The sequence below is a fragment of the Cheilinus undulatus genome, linkage group 16, assembly GCF_018320785.1.
Source record: "Cheilinus undulatus linkage group 16, ASM1832078v1, whole genome shotgun sequence".
Classification (NCBI taxonomy): domain Eukaryota; kingdom Metazoa; phylum Chordata; class Actinopteri; order Labriformes; family Labridae; genus Cheilinus; species Cheilinus undulatus.
Window position 1 is genome coordinate 5,178,343 of NC_054880.1, and position 14,317 is coordinate 5,192,659.

Genomic DNA, 14,317 nt, shown 5'->3' on the forward strand with positions numbered 1-14,317 from the left:
CCCTCTTCTGAAAGAGCAGCCAATCACAGAAGAGAATTCAGTGATTGACGGGACTCCAGACCAATAGAAAGGTAGTAAGGCTGCGATTGGGACATTGGTTGTCCTATTGTTGGGGGCGATGAAGGGTGAGGGATTTTAGGGGTGATTTGGCCCAATTAAATGAGCGTATTCTGACTGACGGAGAAGTTTGACCAATCAACACAAAGGAATTCCGGGTCTGCATCATAACTGACATGCGCGCAAGCTAATGAGAAGATATCGGAGTATAAAAAAACAGTTCGGGTGGAAATCACGTTGATTCAAGCGTTGCAAAAATAACGTAATGTTATGTAAATAAATACGGAATATTAAGGAAGATTCTATATGCATAAAAGCAGTCGACATTTAAAATACACAGATACACTTTGCCCGTCTTTGCTAAACTTTATTTAAGCTATTATTTTGGTGGAAGGAGTTTATTACATAACACCAGAGAGGGGCGTATGAGGACAGGATGAAACACTCCCAACTATTTTCTCTCGCTTTATGTGGTGAACCAAGCCAAAACTTTCACTTTCACCACCAGCACTTGTTTATTTTGATAAAAACAGAAGTATATCAGGTCTTTATTGTAGTTCTAAACACCATAATATGCAAAGACCAGTCTAGTGTGGCATTATATTGTCATTTTAGGAAATGTTAAAGTGACTGTAAGAGCTGCACAACTGTTACAATTACACATCAATCCTCATTATTTTTATTATCTTAGCTGCGAATCCTAAGATGAAAATGTTCTGTTTTTTATCAAACATGGTCATTATGCAGTAATCTTCACATACTGTGAACATCATTACTGATGTTCTAAACATATCCAAGAAAAAAAGTTTAAATGCATTTATGGCCAAGACAGACATAGATCTTAATCACTGAATGATGGATGGATGATGGATGGATGGATAAATGGATGGATGGATGGATGGACTCATACTAAAACACTCTGACAAAGTCCATACATTTCCAGAAGGTCAACATTTCTCTGTTGTGAATCTTTCTTCAATCGTTTTCTCTCATTTTTTAACATTTTTAATTCTAATTCACTGTAAGTCAGGATTGTCAATTTAAACATTGAACTAGTCTTTGAATATTTTACTATGAATACAGTTTATATTTATCAAAGATTCTTCTTTTCAGAGTAAAATGTAGTGGAAATAAATGAACGCTTCTATAATATTAAGATGTTTATGGTATTGTGCGTCATCTTTCATGGAAAATTACCCACAGCAGTAGAAATGACACATTTTAGAAGGTGCTAAACTTAGACTCATGTGAACAGAAGAAGAAACTCTGCGGTGTGATAAGGATGTGCTTTTTTTTTATTTCTAAGAAACCATCAACACCAGTTCCTGTTCTTGAACTAGATTTTAACCCTGGTCAAGTTTTAATCATTTGAGTCTGAGTAAAGATGAAGATGATGAACATTATCTTCTGCCTGTCTGTCTTTGTTCTGGGCTGTAACTTTGCTGCAGGTAAGGACTTTAAAAGTCTGATATATTTTCATGGATATTCAAAAAAACTCAAAAGTAAATAACTGATCTCTGATACAGTCAGATTAAAATGCTTTGTCTTTGCAGCAATTATCCATGAAATTATTAATGAGAAGAACCCAGTCATTCTGCGCTGTCCTGGCTCTGTGGAGGGGACAGTGATGTGGAGCAGAGTGAGGAATGGAGTCAAAACAGACATTATTACAATTTATAATGATGTGGAGACAAAACACATTTCTGACCCGTATAAATGTTATAGTACATTAACAGATAAATCTCTACGGATTCAGAAGGTTAAGCTCTCAGACTCTGGAAGATACTTCTGTAACAATGAAGCAGTCGTGGATCTGACCGTGATTCCATCAGGTAACACCAGACAGTTTCACTTCTCTGTTCTCTTCATGCTTTCAAACGGTCTCCTATCTCTAAATTCTTCATTTTTCTCTAACCAATCAGCACAGTGATAGAAGAATGCATTTAAAAAGTTTCTCCCTTTAAATTCATTGTTTTTCTCTAGCAGAGAATGATTTAAGTTGTATACGTCCGAGGGTTAGGAGCAGAAGAACAGTTCATTTAGTGGTTCAGTGGACTTCAGTGTTTTGATCAGGTTTATAACATAAACTATTTTGACAAAAGAAAAAAGCATACTATTGCATGCACCTTGCCTCATGTTCAGACGGCTGCAGATGACCTGCTCAGGTGTAGCCTCAGCCAAATCACACATCAGTGAATCAAAAATAGAGGCAGTAACAGGAGGGTTTTACTCCTGGAGTAAAATGGTCCAGACGTCTGAGCCTGACTGAGACCTATCACACAGACTCAGAGCTGTGACTGCAGCCTAAGGAGACTCTACTAAATATTGACTAGAAGGAGGAATATTTATGCAGTCACTCATTTTACATGTAAGGTTTTTAGTCAATCCACATGACTTTGTAGAAATGTGTTTTCACTTTTTCTCAAAGAGCCAAATTATATTGACCATGATTGATTTATAAAATCAATAAAAGAATAACACATCCAATGGTATGACTACTTTTTAAGGACACTGCATTTAATGATGATATAAATGACCAAGTTTTCCTGTGTACATGTTAACACCGTATCCCAAACATGATCAAAAATGGGATAAGGCTCATAACTAGAATATACAAATCAACGTAAAAATGCTCGATTTTTACTGCATTTCTGGATTTTTCTCTGTGTGTCCTCACTCTTCAATGTTTGTTATAATTCAAATCTTGTTCTGACTACAGGAATAAACATACTCAACACAGAGAGGACCAGTGTCACTCTGACATGCCCTCCTGATGTTGGAGGTTCAGATGATCCTAAATGGAGCACAGATGCTGGAGAAATACCAACACAAAGAAGGATTCAGACTTTGAACAAGGCATTGATTATAACAGAGCTGCAGCGTTCTGACTCAGGACTTTACTACTGTGATGGAAAACCAGCCGTGTACCTGAACGTGATCAGAGAGGATCAGTCTGACAGAGGTGAGATACAACAACATATTCATCTTTCTTTCTTTAATGTGATAATAGAGGAGAGTTAGAAAATATAGGAGGAGAGACCGCATCAAGGACTAACGCCTTTGTACACGGGTTATAGGTCTACAACTACAGCTTAACCTAAAGACTAAATACCTACAATTTAATTTAACACTTTTACCTGTAAAAATTAAATAAAATAAAACACAAAAGATTACAATGTAATCCCTCAGAAACATTTATAAGATCTCTGCTTTGAAAGAATAAAGGCAAGGCAACTTTATGTACATGGGTGTCCAAACTATGGCCCGGGGGCCAAATGCAGCCCGTTTTTGATCGGCCCCCAGCAAATTCATGATATGAAATAAAACATGTCCACATTTGAACATGAACATTGTGCTTGACTGTTTCAGCACATGCTGGTGCTACCACGCTAATTCTGTAAACAAACATTTTGACAAACTTTTATTTATGGTTTCTTTGTTACTAAGCTGAGACAATGTTGTAAATAGTGGAAACATTTTCAACCAAAACAACAACAATATCTTGATTTATAACTCCCTGATGATTACAGTAGCAACTAGGACCAGTAAGTTTTTAGGGGCCGAGCCAGTGGTAGCGGGGCTAAACAGGGCCCCCAAAATCCTGACAATGATTTTCCTTGTCAGCTGTTAGTGAGCCATTTGGACATACTCAGTAACTCTGCATATCTTAAACTACATTAGATTGGTTTTATTGGTTTTAAATACCCTCAAGGAGAGGATCATTAAATTGGCCTCACCATCCTTGTATACTGCTGTATGTGGCCCTCAGTGGAAAAAGCTTTGACAACCCTGATATTTCAAAAAACTTTAATATACAAAATATCTACAGTACAAATGTTTTAAATATGTTCCCTTGTGCTGTGAAATAATTCTCAGTGTTGACACGTGAATAAAATAACAAATTGAGGGTGTATTTCCTGTTTCCTCTATTATAATGTCATCTCTGTTTACCCAGAGGGAAATGAGGCTGAAACCACTAAGACCTCAGCACCAGCAGCAACATCAGCTACACCGACAACAACAAAGAAACAAAAGCCAAAGAAGAAGTCCAGAAAAGAGAATGACAAGAATCGTAAGTGATTTTGTTTCATGTTGTGGTCATTTTTATATATTTTTTCCTCTTTGCATTGAAATTATGATGCTTTAAGTTGGCTTTTCAAGTACAAATATGCACATTGCCTAAAGCTGTAAGAACTTTAAAGGTCAGTGTGGTCAATTTATATTTCAATCCATGTGAACAACTCCCACAGTCACAGCTCCTCCTCCAGGTAAAGACCTACAGAATCCTCCTCTATGATACTACAAGCTAAACTTTAACTCTGACTGTCTGATGGTGAATATTTCTTTGTCTTCCAGATGATTCCTCTCTGTGTCCAATGTCCATTCGTCTTGGATTTGGGATTCTCTATTTAATCATCATGATCAGCATCACTGCATCCACATGGAGAAAAGGTCACAACAGTTTCTTCTGAAGAAATATACTGTAGCTGCTCAGTGTAATAAATTATCCTAATGACTATTTAAGTCACCCCAACTGAGTAGACAGTAGAATAATTGTGGTCCATCACGTGAAAGATACAGCAACAGAACAGCAGCTTCCTGTAGCAGATCACTGGGTCTCATGGAAAAGTCTTTAACGGAACAAACAGCATTTCATTTGCAGTCATAGGTGTAGCACGGGGGGGAAAGGGTGCTGGTTACCCGGGCCCACAGCAGGGAGGGGCCCTTGAGAAACCTGCAATATAAAGTGTGTTTTTATTTATATTTTTTAAGTAATTAGTGCCATTATTGAATCAAAAGCGACTAAATGAATCAGTCCACCCAGACGTCCCTGTCCCAGCAACACTTTCCAACTCCTTCTCAGGGATCCTGAGGCATTCCCAGACCAGACAGGTTATGTTATCCCTCCAGAGCATTCTAGGTCTTCCCCAAGGTCTCCTCCCAGCCGGACGCGCCCAGGATACCAGGAGACATCATGACTAGATGCCAGATGTCTCTAGATGTCTGAACTCCTTACCATATCTCTAAGGCTGAGCCCAGACACCCTCTGGAGAAGATTTATGTCAGCCGCTTGTATCCACGATCTTATTCTTTCAGTCATTACCCAGAGTTCATGATCATAGGTGAGGGTTGGGAGGAAGATTGAGCAATAAATTGAGAGCTTCGCCTCTCAGCTCAGCTCCCTCTGCACTTCAAAACTGCTGATGCTGTGCCAATCTGCCTGTCAGCTCACTTTCACCCTCACTTGTGAACAAGACTGCAAGACACTTGAACTCCTTCACTTGGGGCAAATACTCACTCCCCATCCAGAGGGAGCAATCCACCATTTTCAAGCAGAGAAGCATGGCCTCGGGTTGGGATCAGTCATGCATTAAAACATCTGCATCATTGTTTTATTTTGTTTAACCTTTACTCAACCAGTTTAGTCCTGCTGAGATCAGAGACCTCTCTTTCAAGGGAGACCTAGACCAAGAATGGAGGCGACTCGGTTTAAAAAACCAGCACATTCAAATCCATTTAGAGCACGTTAAACCAAAACACTAATGATAATCATCAGTTAAAACAGAAGGTTTGGATTCAAGAATTTCTCAGAGAAAGGAGCTAAAAACCTAAAAGTCTTCTTTCCAAACTCAGTTCAGACTTTGTAAATAAACAAACTGCACAGAGTTCAATGGATGAAGATGATACAGTCTGCCTTTAAAATTAAAGACAGGAAAGATAATCCAGAATCCTGCCCAGATTGTCTTCATAAATGAGGACGCATCAGGGTCCAAGACGATGTGAACTCCAGTCAGTCCAGCTGAATTCAGGATGTAAAGTGAAGTCAAAGAAGATATAAACTGTCTGGGTCAGATTGTGAGTTTGTGTTGATCAGTTTGTCTAAAAACTGAATTTTTAGTGTTCTTTGGTGGCCACAAGGTGGCACTGTTTACACGGTTTGATCCCAGCCTGCCAACCCATCAGTTGTGTCTGAAATCAGAAGGCCAAAGTTAGAAATCAGATGTAAAATCTTCTCCATTTATTTGAGGTTTTAATTTTGGAATTAAATAAAAAGTTACAACAGAAGATGAATAAAAACGTCCTTCATGACCTTTATGTTCTCTCTTGCAGCTCGTCAGATTGAGAGACGATGCGCAGCAGGAAGACACAAAGCCCTGATCCTCTCAGAAATCAGAGCAGAACATCATACTTCTGCAAAACCCATGATATAATCCTGCAGCTATTATTTCACTGCTTGCTGTGATGCAACAGTTTGTGCTGAACTTCTCCTTCCAGATTTATGAGGGACTGTAGCTGAAACCATCTCAGCCTGGTAGCAGATAAAAAAGCTTAGCTTGTTGTCTGGATGGGATCATATGTTGCTCTAAATCCTCTCTCTACTTTTCAGCACTGATAGTTCCTATCCAGATGTTATAGCTGCCCACACCATAGGCACTAATGCAGCCCCATACCATCAGAGATGCAGGCTTTAGAGCTGAGTAGTTTTAAACTGATTTATCTGACCACAGAACAGTTTTCCATGCAGCCTCAGTCCATGTTAAATGATCTTTGGTCCAGAGAAGGCGCCGTTGTTTCTGGATCCTGTTCACATATGGCTTCTTCTCTCCATGATCCAGCTTTAACTGTGGATAGCACGGCCAACAATGATTTCTGGAAGTGTTCCTGAGCCCTCGCAGTGATTTCAGGACAGAATCCTGCCTGTTTTTAATGCTTCCTCCAGATTCTCTGACTCTTTGGATGTTACTGAAGACACCCACTAAACATTCTGGCAGGAAAATATTAGCATTGGTGATTTAGCATTAGCATGCTAAAATCTCACTAGCAGTGGGAGATAACCTTCAGCATCCAAGACTTAGCACGGCAACATTAGATCAACTAGCAATAAAATGTTAGCATATTAGCTTAGCATTAGCTTGAACTCTTAACATAACTGTTTATAAAGTGCTAATTCTATTAGATTATAAAACAGTAAACACCATTATAAGGTGATATAGTAAGCTTCTTCACCAACTATGCTCATGTACTCATGCTGTTTAGTCCTTTAAAGTCCAGATCAGAAAAGAAAGAACTTGTACAGAGCACATGTTAAAGACCCCAGAAGGCTCTCTTAGCTGCCTTGGTACTGCCTGAACAAAGTCCACATTAATCCTTCAAGAGCTGACTGCTGTGCTGCCACCTACTGGACAAGGCGGGGATTTAGAACAGATGTTATCATGGACTGAAGATGGTGGGATGTTCAAAGTCTTTGCAATTTTACATTGAAGAACATTTTTCTGAAACAGTTCCACAGTTTCTAGACTCAGTTTTTCTCAGATTGGTGAACATCTGCTCATCCGTGCTTCTAAAGATGTCTCTAAAATGCTCTTTTTATACCCAGTCATGTTACTGACCTGTTTCCAATCAACCTCATTAGTTAAAAAATGTTTCTCCAGCTGTTTTTCATCAGTACCACTTTCATGTTTTGCCCCGTCCCTATTTTTGAGATGCCATGAAATTCCAAATGTGCTAACATTGTTCAGGAAATGGTTGAATGTCTTAGTTTAGACATCTGATAAGTTGTTCATGTTCTATTGTGAATAAAATATGTGATTGTGAGATTTCACAATCATTGACTTCTGTTTTTGTTTACACTTTAAACAGCGACCCAGCTTTTTTGGAATCAGGGTTGTAATTCAGACTGGAAATTCAACAAACACACATGATACCATTTAAGTTTCTGCATTGTTTCACTGCAGCTTTACACAGAATGACTAACAGTGCATGTCTAAATATAATAAAAACATTCAACAGTAAAATCTGATTCTGGCTGATTTTAAATCATTTTAATCCTCAGATCTGTAGAGTCATGAAGCTGATGTTGTTTCGTTTGTGTGGTTCCTGACGTTTTTGCTGATTGAAGAGGAAATGTCAGCTCTGATCGACCACAGGTTAAAACAGACTCACAGTGATGAGTGAGAGTTTAGTGAGTGAGAGTTTGGTTAGAGGAACAGACGCTAACGCTCAGACAGTCCAGTTCCTGTTCTTCTTTGTCTCATACGGTCTGCCATCTCTGTCTGTGAAGATGAAGCTGATTCTCTGCTGCTGCGTCTTCACCCTCGTATTAGGATTTAACATCTCTGCAGGTATGGATGAAAACTTCACTTCCAGGTTTTTATAGAATCAGTGGAGGGAGTTGTTTCAATTCAGACTTTTTCTGTGATAAAAAACATAAATATCACTCATGCAACAGCTGTTACTGTGGGAAACTTCAGAAAGTTCATGCACAACAAAAATACTTTATATTAAACACATTACAGTGAAGTAGACAAAAACTGACACAGGTACGTTAGAACAGTGAGTAAAGAAGTGCTAGTTAACCCAGAGTTAATGTTAATGTTAATATTAGTCATATTTAAATAAAACAATCACAGCTGGTAGAGACCAGCCTCCTGATCTCACAGAATAAACTATTTATGCTGTAGCCTTCATTTTAAATGGATTTCATGCTGTTTTATCACACAGAGATCCTCTTTTGTCTGGATGGAATGCTTCTATTTAGCTCTACCTTGCTAGTATTTGCTTCACACTTCCCCAGTAAGTCTATCCTGAGGGCCACAGAGTGAAGATTATCAAGCCAAGGGTTGAAACACCTGTGGGTGTCCTGTGCCCCACTGCACAGAGAAAAGTTACTGTAGAGGACATTTTTGCTTTAATTCTCTTTATTTTCTAACAAGCTGTGGAAGGTGCACTCGCGTGGTTTTACTCTCAGTATAAAACTATGACAGCGAGACATTCTGGGGCTTTCTGAGGGGCCTGAACTCATTATTGGGTCTTGTGGTGTTTTCCATGGGAGATCTAACAGGGAGCCAAGCATTCTGGTATTTTGTCCACTTTAATTTGGGCAAATTTAAATGACAGTGTCTGAAATCTTACTGACAAACACCCTCTATCTTTAAACTCTCTAACTGTGGTGATAATGTGGGGAATTCTTCAAGCAGAACACTTTTTAAAAAACAGGAACTTTAATGTGGTTCTAGCACTGATGTTAACCATGTTTTAGTTTCTTGAACTGATCAGACAGCAGATCCTCACTTTTCTGACGCTGCTTTTATTTTGTAGGAATCATCCATGAAATTATTAATGAGAAGAACCCAGTCACTCTGCCCTGTCCTGGCTCTGTGGAGGGGACAGTGACATGGAGCAGAGAGAGCAATGGAACCAGAGCAGACATTATTACAATTTATAATGATGTGGAGACAAAACACATTTCTGACCCGTATAAATATTATCATACATTAGCTGATAAATCTCTACGGATTCAGAAGGTTAAGCTCTCAGACTCTGGAAGATACTTCTGTAACAATGAAGCAGTCATGGATCTGACCGTGATTCCATCAGGTAACACCAGACAGTTTCACTTCTCTGTTCTCTTCATGCTTTCAGATGGTCTCCTATCTCTAAATTCTTCCTTTTCTCTTTTTTGATGAGAGCAAACCATCAGCAGAGTGATAGAAGACTGTAATTACAAAGTCTTCCCCTTTAAATACAGTGTTTTTTTTTTGTTTTTTTTTAGCAGAGAATGATTTAAGTTGTCGGGTTTATAACATAAACTATTTTGACAAAAGAAAACAGAGTACTGTTTCATGCACCTTGCCTCATGTTCAGACATCTGCAGATGACCTGCTCAGGTGTAGCCTCAGCTTAATCACACATCAGTGAATCAAAAATAGAGGCAGTAAGACGAGGGTCTTACTCCTGGAGTAAAATGGGTCAGATGTTTGAGCCTGACTGAGACATATCCACACAGACTCAGAGCTGTGACTGCATCCAAAGGAGACTCTATTAAATACTGACTAGAAGGAGGAATATTTATGCAGTCACTCTAACAGTGCCATAAAAAAGTATTTGTCCACTTTCTGATTCCTGATTTTTTTGCATATTTATCACACTTAAATGTTTCGGATCATCAAAACCAATTTTAATAACTCACAAAGACAACCCAAGTAAATAGAAAATGCAGTGTTTGAATGATTTATAATCTTTTGGGGGGGGGGGGGGGGTCCCAAACCTATCTGACCCTGTGTGAAAAAGTAATTTCCCCCTGAACCTAATAACTGGTTGTTCCAGCCTTGGCAGCAATAACTGAAATCAAGCGTTTGTGATAACTGGTGATGAGTCTTTCTCATCACTGTGGAGGAATTTTGGCCCACTCTTCTTCACAGAATTGTTTTAACTCAGCCATATTGGAGGATTTTCCAACATTAACTGCCTATTTAAGGTCACACCACAGCATCTCAACTGGATTTCCGTCCGGACTTTGACTGGGCCACTCCAAAACCTTAATTTTGTTTATTTTGAGCCAATCAGAGGTGGACTTAAAGGTGTATTTCAGGTCGTTGTCCTGCTGCATAACCCAAGAGAGCTTGAGCTTGAGGCCATGAACTGATGGCGGTACGTTGGCCTTCAGGATTTTCTGGTAGACAGCAGAATTCATGGTTCCATCAATCACAGCAAGTGGTCCAGGTCCTGAAGCAGAAAAGCAGCCCCAGACCATCACACTGCCATCACCATGTTTGACTGTTGGTATGATGTTCTTTTTATCAAATGTTGTGTCATTTTTATTCCTGATGTAACGGGCCGCACACCTTCCAGAAAGTTCTACTTTTTTTCTGGTCAGTCCACAGAATATTTCTCCAAAAGTCTTGGGGATCATCAGGATGTTTCTTGACAAATATGAGACGAGCCTTTGTGTTCTTTTTTGTCAGCAGTGGTTTTGGCCTTGGAACTCTCCCATGATGCATTGTTGCCCGGTGTCTTTCTTATGGTTCAGTCATGAACTCTGACCTTAACTGAGGCCAGTGAGGCCTGCAGGTCTTTGGATGTGGTTCTGGGTTCTTCTGTGACCTCCTGGATGAGTCCTCGTTGCACTCTTGGAGTCATTTTGGTTGGCCGACCACTCCTGGGAAGGTTCACCACTGTTCCCATTTTTCTCCATTTGTGGATAATGGCTCTGACTGTGGTTCACTGGAGCCCCAAAGCCTTGGAAATGTCTTTGTAACCTTTTCCAGACTGATAGATTTCAGTCACTTTGTTACCTCCGCCAAGGAGGTTATGTGATTGGCAGGGTTTGTTAGTTTGTTTGTTAGTTAGTTTATTAGCAACATAACTCATAAAGTTATGGATGGATTTTGATGAAATTTTCAGGAAATGTCAGAAATGGCATAAGAAATAACTGATTAGATTTTGGGAGTGATCCAGATCGCAGTCTGGATCCAGGAATTTTTTAAGGAATTCTTTCCTGTTGGGAGATAGGCCTAATGGCAGAGGTCTGTGCTCTCAGAGTGCTTTTCTAGTTTCTCATCTGTTCTTGAATTTCTTTGGATCATGACATGATGCGTTTCTTTCTGAGATCTTGTGCCTACTTCACTTTGTCTGACAGCTTCTACTTAAGGGATTTCATCACTCAACAAATCTGGCACTGGCCTGGGTGTAGCCAGTGATATTGAACTCAGCTCTCCAAAAACTGTGGTTAATCACAGTTAACTCGTGATTAAATAAAGGAGGCAGTTACTTTTTCATGGCACTGTAGATCTAAGGTCTTTATTCAAACCACATTACTTTGTAGAAATCTGTTTTCACTTTGTGTCATTAAACAAAATTATATTGGCCATGATTGATTTATTAGATTAATAAAAGCGTAACTTATTCAAAGAAATGAATACTTTTTATGGACACTGCATGTAATAATGATATAAATAACCAAGTTTTTCTGTGTTCATGTTAACACCGTATCCCAAACATGATCAAAACTGGGATAAGGCTCATAACTGGAATATACAAATCAACATAAATACGCTTGATTTTTACTGCATTTCTGGCTGTCTCTCTGTGTGACCTCACTCTTCAATTTTTGTGTTATAATTCAAATCTTGTTCTGACTACAGGAATAAACATACTCAACACAACGAGGACCAGTGTCACTCTGAAATGCCCTCCTGATGTTGGAGGTTCAGATGAGCCTATATGGAGCACAGATGCTGGAGAAATACGAACACAAGGACGGATTTGGACTTTCCCATTGGATAAATCGTTGATTATAACAGAGCTGCATCGTTCTGACTCAGGACTTTACTACTGTGATGGAAAACCAGCCGTGTACCTGAACGTGATCAGAGAGGATCAGTCTGACAGAGGTGAGAGATGATCAGTCTTTAATTTTTCACAATAAGAGTGAAGCATCCTTTAAACATTAGAGACATAAAGGTATCACACAGGAATATCTTTGGTTGCATTTTCAGGAACCTGAAATGTTAAAGAACAGCCAAAATGTAACAGACAGTTCTTGTTTGGAGCTCAAATCGTCACGTTAACACGGCCTTACTCTGAGCTAGGAAAGGTGTTTAAATGTCCAACTATTCCTTTAATGCTCATACTAAAATCAGACTGATACAGGGCTAAACAACAGAAAATTGTGTCAGTATTTTGACTAAGATTCTGAGGTTGATCCAATATTTCTGTCCTCTTTAATGAGCTAGCTGAAGTTGAGAGAAAACTTCTGAACAGTGACATTAAACAGCTTCATCGTCTCTTCAGAATCAGATTCTCTGTGTGATAGAGTTCATTTCAGTTTCCTGTTATTTTTGTTTTCTGTTTCCTGCTGCAGGTAATCAGGCTAAAACCACAACACCAACAACGACGAGACGAGCAGAAGCAAGACCGACTACTGCAACAGCTCTGTTAACAACACTGACGAGGGATTCGACTACAACAAAGCAACAAAAACCCAAGAAGTCCAGAAAAGAAAAGAAAAGTAGGGAGACAGTGATCTGAATACTGACATTACATAATAAAGATGTGATCAGATATATGGACTGAAACTCAGAGATGCACAGAGAGAATCACGTGTGAAGTTACTGAGGTTTCAGTCTTGCATGTACAGTCATGCGCACGTGTTTGGTTTTACCCATGAACAAACAGTTTCTAGAAAACTCACCACAGACATGAAAATGTCTGTGAAAAGGTCAAAGCTATTAGAGGACATGCATCTGTCTAAACTAAGCACAGAAAATAAGGAAATGAGTGTTTAGTAGAGTATCCCTTTGCTGTAACAATGCTTCTCGTCCATCTGTGGAGCTGTATAGTTTAGCTTGACCAGTGAGTCCTTCTTAAAGGGACAGCGCTCAATAAAATCTCTGGAGGGTAATGCTATTACTTCAAGAATGCCAACGTATCCCTTTAAATGACAAGTTCTGCTAACTCCAGCATGTATAGAAATCAACATTATAAGGTGCAATTCATTGAATATTGAATAAAATAATACAAACATAGAGGGGCGGGGGGGGGGGGGGGGTAATCGGGGAATAACTGTGGTACAGCTGTATGTTGCTGTGTGTTATGTGTATATATTAGTAATGACCCAGAATGCACTGGAGGGATTATATATCCTGTCTGGGAACGCCTCAGAATCCATCAGAAGGAGTTGAAAAATGTCACACAGGAGAGAAATATCTAGGTTGAGTTACTCAGCCTGCTATTACAGGATGGATGGATGGATAGAAGGATAGATGGATGGATGATGGATAGATGGATGGATCGAAAGAATAATAATATTGATAATAATAATAATAATAATAATAATAATAATAATAAATATATTAATAATAATCACAAACACAATAACACAAGATCACACCCACCCACTACACCAGTACTTTACATTACTGCCTTCCAGATGCAGATACAGGACACTCAGATACAACAGAGCACAGCTTAAAAACAGTCTCATACCCTCCGCCATCACAGCACTAAACCAACAAAATGTGAATGACACCTGATTGTCCTCATTTATTCGTAATCATTGCTGGAAGTGAAAGCTATGCGTTTTTGTGTCTTGTGATTGTTCCTTCTTGTAAGACGCTCTCATACCTGCATGTACAGAATCTGTGAAAATGAATTTCCCAGAGGGGACACTAAACTAACTAACTGACTAACTAACTGACTGACTGACTGACTGACTGACTGACGATAGTAATAATAATTGGTAACATTTTATTTATTTTGTAATTTTTTGTAATTACTATCATCATTGTATCAGCATTTTCAACACCTTAGATAAGTCGTCATCCTCATTACTTGTTATACTTCTAGTGTTTTTTACATTATAGTTTCATATATAGTTAAAAACATGAGGCGGTAATGTGAGATACTGACAGAAAGATTGTTCGCTTCTTTCTCCCTATTGCTCTTGATCCTAGCACCAGAAGCACCAGCTGTAACAACT

The 14,317-nt window shown here is 39.0% G+C and overlaps 2 protein-coding genes across 5 annotated transcripts in view; both read left to right on the forward strand.

Annotated features, from left to right (window-relative positions):
* Positions 1–1,414: 1,414 nt before the first annotated feature.
* LOC121523878 lies at positions 1,415–6,507 on the forward strand. Of its 2 annotated transcripts, XM_041808936.1 has the most exons (7): positions 1,415–1,505; positions 1,611–1,889; positions 2,777–3,019; positions 4,013–4,129; positions 4,308–4,325; positions 4,414–4,509; positions 6,169–6,507. In XM_041808936.1, the coding sequence occupies exons 1-7, from the start codon at positions 1,442–1,444 to the stop codon at positions 6,267–6,269; spliced, it is 918 nt and encodes a 305-aa protein (XP_041664870.1). In that variant the 5' UTR covers positions 1,415–1,441; the 3' UTR covers positions 6,270–6,507. The 2 variants fall into 2 exon arrangements, with proteins under 2 accessions (XP_041664870.1, XP_041664872.1); XM_041808938.1 differs by lacking the exon at positions 4,308–4,325.
* A 1,546-nt stretch (positions 6,508–8,053) lies between these two features.
* LOC121523827 overlaps positions 8,054–14,317 on the forward strand; it is a 28,099-nt gene continuing 21,835 nt past the window's right edge. For 2 of the 3 annotated variants that reach the window (XR_005993063.1, XR_005993064.1), the window contains exons 1-4: positions 8,054–8,180; positions 9,157–9,435; positions 11,982–12,230; positions 12,701–12,847. The gene's annotated coding sequence lies outside the window, so the exon portion shown is untranslated. The remainder of the gene's footprint in view (positions 8,181–9,156; positions 9,436–11,981; positions 12,231–12,700; positions 12,848–14,317) is intronic. The other variant, XR_005993065.1, reaches the window with a different exon arrangement.